The sequence below is a fragment of the Ictalurus punctatus genome, chromosome 2 (genome assembly GCF_001660625.3).
Source record: "Ictalurus punctatus breed USDA103 chromosome 2, Coco_2.0, whole genome shotgun sequence".
NCBI lineage: Eukaryota > Metazoa > Chordata > Actinopteri > Siluriformes > Ictaluridae > Ictalurus > Ictalurus punctatus.
Genome location: NC_030417.2, coordinates 18,439,808 through 18,447,486, shown reverse-complemented (window position 1 = coordinate 18,447,486; position 7,679 = coordinate 18,439,808). Strand labels below are relative to the sequence as shown.

Below are 7,679 nucleotides of genomic sequence, written 5' to 3'. Positions count from 1 at the left end.
AGTAAGTATGCCCTTGGCCTCAGAAGCTAGTATTGCCCCCTTTAGCGGAAATAACTTCTTGTAGGCATTTTGCATAACTGTCCATCAGGCTTGCTGGAATTTTTGACCACTCTTCCATGCAATATTCTTTCATTTGCAAAATGTTTGAGGATTTTCTTGCATATACTGCCCCTTTCAAATCCCCCAACAACATTTCAATGGGATTCAAATCCGGGTTTTGACTAGGCCACTTCATTACCCTCCATTTCTTCTTTTTGAGCCATTGCTTAGTGGATTTGCTACTGTGCTTAGGATCATTATCCTGTTGAAAGTTTCACTTTCAGTTCAACTTCAACTTTCAGACAGATGGCTTCACATTATCTTCAAACACTCTTTGATATGCTATGATGGATTGGCACCCTGTCCAGGGTGTACCCTGCCTTGTGCCCGATGCTCCCTGGGATTGGCTCCAGGTTCCCCCGCGACCCTGATGAAGGAGTAAGCGGTAGAAGATGGATGGATGGATGGACTCTTTGCTATGATGCAGAATTCATATTTGAATCAATGAATGCAAGCTGTCCAGTCCCTGAGGCAGCGAAGCAACCTCAAACCATAACATTTCCACCACTGTGCTTCACAGTTGGTATGAGGTGCTTCTCCTGAAAAGCTGTATTTGGTCAGCGCCAAACTTGCCTGCTGTTACTGTGGCGAAACAACTCTCACTTTGATTCGTCTGTCCAGAGCACATTATTCCAAAATGCCTGGTCTTTGCCTGTATGCTCTTTGGTAAACTGTAGTCTTGCAAAGGCTTTTTCCTTGCACTCCTGCTATGCAGGTCAAATTTATGCAATATCTTTCTGATTGTAGAAGCATGCACTTTGACTCCAACAGTTGTAAGATTTACTAGCAGATCCTGTGTGTGATGAAATTTTGGGGTTCTTGACAACTTCTTTTTGCATCAGATGGTCTGCTCTTGAGCTGAATTTGCTGGGACGGCCAGTCCTGGACAAATTGGCAGTTGTTTGAAATTTGCACCATTTGTAGATGATTTTCCTTACAGTGGAATTATGTATTTCAAATAATTTGAGATCTTTTTAAATCCCTTGCCAAACTCATTGGCATTCACAACAAGGCCTTACAGAACTCTTTAGATCTTAACATGATGACACCACACACCTCAATAACAAAGGCAACACCAGACACTAGATATGAGAGGGGTATAAATAAGACAGATTCCAAGCAGGTTCCAATCAGTGGTAACCAATCTTGAACACCTGATTCTAATTTTATGGAGTTGAAGGTGTGATAAATGTAGGGGTGTACTTACTTTTTCCATGTGATTGATCTGTTTTTTGTTCATTTAAATTGTGAAAATTACTACAAAATGTCCGTTTTATGTGTCAGTGTATCCCCTTTATTAATAGGCATTGTTTCAAAGAGGATGAAATGTTTGCTTGTCCAAATATGTCAAGAAAGCCAATAATTTCCATGGGATGTACTTATTTTTTCAATTGACTGTGTATATGTGTGTGTGTGTGTGTGTGTGTGTTTGTGTGTTTACACCAGTGGTCGTTTTGTAGTGTCTTGCTCAGACAGGTAAAAGTTGAGGTAACCGCCCAGCGCGCTCATGGCCACGCCTGTCGTGTGACTCGAGCATCCATCTGCAATAAGACAGCATTATTGTTTCGTTTACTGAAAGAAATAATTAAAATAAAAAAAAGTTATTAAAATAAAATTATTTGCAAGAAGGAGTTGTAACAGCAAAATACAAATTTTAAAAAATTACTGAATGATATTTTTAAAATCGGCCGAATCACTGTTAATCATATTCAAAATGATTTTTGATATTCATGAATAAATACACTAAAACCATAGATTGTAATGATTTGTCGAAACGTCATCGTCACCTTTCAGAGTTTTCTCCCTTCTCTTCACTCGCTTGTGCACTGCATCCAAATATTCCTCAAACATTTGTGAGTCGTCCTCTGAGAGGGAGAGAAATGCTGGTTTGTCAGACTGTTTTACTGTAATGTTTAGATTATATTCTAAATTACAATTAGGCGTGTAAGTTAATATCAGTTGACGCACTCACCATCTTTCCCGAAACAGCCCAGCTTTTTGTCCTGCCAGGCCAGAATGTGCTGCAGCCAGGTGGCTTTATAAAAGTCAGAGAATCCAGCCAGCCCACATAAAAGAACTACAAAACAAAGTCAGTGTTTACTTTTATTTAAAACAAACAAACAAAAAAACATAAAAAACACACAGGTGGTCATGTTATAGAAAAACCCGCAAAAAGCGTAAACTCCTCTGGCCTGAAGATGATGGAAAACGTCAAATTACAGCTTTAAAAGTGCTGACACTGGAGACTCATAAACATTAAATGAAAACGTTACACGAAAAAACAACATGTTTTTAACTTGTTCATTATTAGCCTTAGATTATGTGGAGTATAAAGTCAGAGTTGCGCAGTTGTGCACAAAGGTTTATATATACCCCTTGTAGAATCTGTAAAATCTTAATACTGTTAACAAAATAAGAGAGATCATAATAATCGTCATGTTGTTTTTTTATTTAGTTTTGCCCTGAATAAGCTATTTCACATAACAAATGTTTACATACAGTCCACAAGACAATAGCTGAATTCATCAAAATTACCCCGTTCAAAAGTTAACATACGCTTGATTCTTAATACTGTGTGTCGTTACCTGGATGATCAACGACTGTTTTTATGTGTTGTGATAGTTGTTCATGAGTCTCTTGTTTGTCCTGAGCAGTTAAACTGCCCAGTGTTCTTCAGAAAAATCCTCCAGGTCCTGCACATTCTTGACTTTTCCAGCATCTCCTGCATATTTGACCCCTTTCCAGCAGTGACTATATGATGTTCAGATCCATCTTTTCACATTGAGGACAACTGAGGGACTCGTACAGAACTTACTACTGATGTCTATTACAAAAGGTGCAAACAAGCCAGGGGGTGAAAACTTTAAACAAAATACTAACAATTTACACCAATCATCCTGTTCAAAAGTTTACATCCCCTTTTATTCAGGACAGTACTAAATAAAAAAATAACATGGGATCTTTATGATCCCTCTTATTTTGTTAAAAGTATTAAGATTTTGCAAATTCTACAAGGGGTATGTAAACTTTTGGGCAAAACTGTATATTAGATGTGATTTGGATGAGAATATTTGTGTATTTATGTTTTTTTTTTAATGTGGATTTATTCTGACATTTTATGAGACCATGTATATACAAATATTATAACTGAACCTACGGATGTCTTTTCATCTGACGTTTTAGATAGTTTACTAAACTAAACTGGTGGCTATAATCTTCTCATACTTGTTAGCAAAAAAAAAAAACTTAAAAAACTAGGTTTAGACACCAAACATCTCAGTATACGGGGATAATTTCATTATTAAAGACATGATAGTTCCACTACAACTCCGACTGGGACTAAACGCCCCTCAACTCGGAAACTCGGGATGGTCTCCGCAACCCCGAGTTCAAGTGACAACAAATCAACATGGCTGCTCACAGCAGAAACAACAAACACAGCAGCACTTCTTCCCTTTAAATGAGTTATACTGCACATATACGTATACGCTTGTTAAATCTGTAACACTGATTCTGACTGTACAGTTCATTGTTTTGAGGAGGTAAATATGCATCACTCATTAGCTAGCTGGCTAGATTTTTGCTAACATAAGACGAGCCAGGGGTTTTATTCCCCGCTTTGTAACTTGAACACACAGAGGTTGAAAATGACACCATTCCAAGCTGTATCTTCAAACTTCCAAAGTAAGCTGAACACACCTTTAAAGTTTAGATACCAGGCTTGTTTGGAACTTATATCTGAGATCTAAGGATGTACAATGTATAATACATGAATTATGAATCAGTACTAACTGTTCTCAATGAAGATATCTTGTGTTTGCTCAGTGATGCCCTTAATGCTGATCTCCTGGTTGCTCTTCATCATGTTTGAGCAGAAAATCCTCTGATAGTGTTCCACAGTGATGTTGACCTGCGAGAGCCTCACTTCCCCCTTCAGCATCCTGGTACATCCTTTCTAATAATAATAATAATAATAATAATAATAATAATAATAATAATAAATTGATTGATTGAAATGCAACATAGCTGCATGCACAGCATCATTACCATGGTCCCGATCATGAAGTAGAGCAGCTGGTGAGACAGAGAATAATGTGGACACCCAAATCGCGTCATAGTGTCCCTGCAGGCCTTCGTGACGATGCACGGTGTCCCGTTGTCTTTCCTTCGAATTGAAACGGTCACGATATGACAAGCATTGTTTTTTGAGGGTTTTTTTCCCCCCATTTTAAAGGAAGTTTTTTTTTCTTACCAGGTTCCCAGAAGCAGCGTCATGCACTTATCCCCGAGCTGCTCGTCGTAACACTCAACAGATCTTGGCGACGCGTACGTGAGGGACGGGTCTGTGGAGATCCATTCACGAGGCAAGGACCAGAAAGATGCTGACAAGACGGGTTCAAACTCTGTAGGGGATTTACAGTCGAGGGCAAAATTAAAACCTGTACTGGATGTAGATGAGGCACATTATACATGATGATTCAAATTTAATGCTAACAGTTGGAGAACTGATTACTTTTCTTTGATGGCATCCTAATTTAAGTTCTCATTCTCCAGCATCAGTCTTGCATCATGAAGATACTTGGTATAAATAAAAATTTTTAAAAAACATACTGTAGATGCTTTGGGGCTGTTTTTGTGGCTGGTGGTTCGAGGATTGTTGTGACGGGCTGCTGCACAAAAGATGATACTATGAATTCCACTCTCCTAGCATTTCAGTCATGTGATTTTTCTGTCACGGTTACCATGTTTGGCACCGTGTTTCTGGCTTCACGTCACACGTGGGTGTGGCTACATGGTACAGTTTTTGGATTTGAACCCTCTTAACAAACTGAGGTCTGAATTCAAGAGCAAAAGCTAAAAATATAAAGGCTTGAAATGTTGAAATGCATGGAGGAGGGTGTCCAGACTTTATTAGAGAAACATTACAGAAAGAAGCTCGGTGCTGTTATTCTCTCTCCAGCAAATGATTCACCGGATATTAAACTTGGGAGTGCTAATCATGTCAACAAATGTTTTGCCGGAAAGAAATAAGAACACTGTTTATGACTAAAAAAAAACCCAGAGTGTTTAAATAAAATGACAGAGCTTCTCTTTTTCTCTTTTTGTCATTATTTTGCACTTAAAGGTAGGATTAGTCAAGTTTATTTCAAAGTTATGTCAAGTAGGTGGATTTGATATTTTAATGATTTTAATGTTCAGCAGCTCTGACCCCAGGATCTACAGCATCTATTAAATGACTGACAGGAAGCCAATCCAAACACAAACAAGCATTCTGGAGCAGAATTCAGCTTCCCAAACAGATTTGATTTTCTGACCTGTTAATATACTTGTCCTGAAGCCATGGCTTAAACATGTTTCATCATGTTCTACATATCTTCCAGGTTAAGAAATAAGAATAATTAAGAAATAATAGTTTTTAAAAACAATCAACTAATGCACCTTCAATATGATTTGTCTGTTTCAGTTATGTTGTATGTTGTGTTCTGGCAAAAACATTTAATTATATATATGTGTAATCATGAGAAATATTTAACTGGAGCTCCATTTTCCAGAAGGTTTGTCTTTTTTTTGTTGTTGTTGTTTTACCTTTGTAATATTTAGGATCCATCTCCTGAAGAGATGCGACAGCAAGAGCCAAACTCCTGTCCAGTTTTTTTACCAGAGACATAGCGATGGAGCGCTGAGAGAAGTTTAGAGAATCTGAATTGGTCTGAGATTTCATTGCTTCCTGTAACTGGGCTAAAGAAAAATAAATCATAAAAAAGCTGAGAAATGTAAGGATTCTTCATGAAGGCAGGATGACAGAATGCAGGTTATTGTTACTGACGTCAGGAAAGATGGCTGATACGGTGTTGTAATATTGTTATCATGATATTTGTAATAATACAAACTCAAGTTCAAGTGATGAAAAAATAGAGACTGGTGAGAGATCTACTGTATGGAAATGGTAGCTTGTACAACAGCATAATCTGAATATAACTATAAATGGTTAAAAATTATGATGGGTTGTTCTTTAATAAATACAAATAATAAGTGCAGAAACAATGGCTGTAGTAGCCTATAAGAGTAAACACTTCAGGACATGTTATAGGGAAATAATCAACTTAAGTGTGGTACCAATAACACTGAAGTGTTTTATTTCTTTGAAATTGGGATGGTTTTGAGGGTAACCTGGCAGTTAGAAGAAAATGATCATAAAGCATGAATGAGAATTTTTTTTTTTTTTTTTTTTTTGTAACCTGGTTAAACTGCGCCAGAAACTTAATGAATGAATTAAAGTGTGTTGAAGAGCTCACCTTGTAGGATGACATAACCAGTAACACCATCCAGATTCATGTTCCTGCTCTGCTGCTCAAAAAAATTCACTCCTTTAGACAAACTGTCCAAAATGTCATCTATAACCTCCTGGTGCGCAAAGCGCAGCCTGGCGACTATGAGGAGGGTCACGAGCGCGCGCATCTTTCCCATACTCAATAATAATAACAATAATAATAATGATAATAATACAGAAGCTGTAAAATGATGACTCCGGATCGTGGGTGAGGTTTTTCTTTATTAAGAAAAGAATAAATGTGAGTAGAGTGCAGAGTATCTCAAAGTCTAGACCTCCAGTCTGGAATGTGCGCGAGGCAGTGGGGTAGTGGGCGTGGCTAGGAGGCTAAGAGTCACGTAGATTAGGCAGACAAATGCAAACGCAAAAACGGATGCGTTCGTCATCGAAAAATAGCTACATTTACACTTTACATTTATTCCTCGGAGTTCCAGCAATGCCTACTGTTTTCCCCTGGATTAAAGGGGAGTAGTTAAGGTTGGACCTCTAGTGGTGAAGTAGGTGAAGTACAACAACATTATATATAATGTGACATTATGGGATGAAATGCTAGTTGTTGTTTTTTGTTGTTTTTTTTGTAAATATCTGTTTATGGGCTAAATATTTAAATCCCAGATTATATATATTTTTTAAATCCTTGATTGTGGGGTAAAGAATGTCTGTTAATCCCTTATTATTGGACGTGTGTGTGTATATATATATATATATATATATATATATATATATATATATATATATATATATATATATATAATTATTTTTATTATTATTATTATTTTATTTTATTTTTTTTATCGACCGGATTCAAAACCAAAAATTATGGGATAAAGGAATTTTTTTTTATCTATGATTATTAGAAAGATGTTTTTATGATTCCTGATTATGGACTAAATTAGTTTTTGTATGAATAATTATGAGCTAAAGAATGCTGATTATCTGGTTTAGGTATGTTGGGAGGTGGGGCCGAACCAAAACATGAACTTGGTACAAAATGTTTTAACTAAAAAAAAATACATAAATGTTAAGTTCTTTGTCCGATACCAGTCACAGAACCAGAAGTTGGACCCTGCACTCGTTAAACCGTAGCCAATGAAGACAGAGATGTAGTAAGGTTGAGTCTTTTACTGTTCGTTCTGCTTCAAAGACATTGCTTCTATGAACTTTCTTAGCGGATTGGCCTGGATAGTTTTCAGCTCTGCTTGCCTTATTTACCTCGTTCTTTTACATACCAACCAGGAAGTGACGTCAC

At 37.1% G+C, this 7,679-nt stretch overlaps 1 protein-coding gene across 1 annotated transcript; it reads right to left on the bottom strand.

Moving 5' to 3' along the window:
* Positions 1–1,300: 1,300 nt before the first annotated feature.
* Positions 1,301–6,957, bottom strand: c2h16orf89 (chromosome 2 C16orf89 homolog). Its single transcript, XM_017453103.3, has 8 exons — positions 6,396–6,957; positions 5,686–5,838; positions 4,352–4,502; positions 4,147–4,264; positions 3,892–4,054; positions 2,072–2,176; positions 1,887–1,964; positions 1,301–1,640 (listed from the first exon to the last, which is right to left on the bottom strand). The coding sequence occupies exons 1-8, from the start codon at positions 6,565–6,567 to the stop codon at positions 1,537–1,539; spliced, it is 1,044 nt and encodes a 347-aa protein (XP_017308592.1). The 5' UTR covers positions 6,568–6,957; the 3' UTR covers positions 1,301–1,536.
* Between the last annotated feature and the right edge of the window lie 722 nt (positions 6,958–7,679).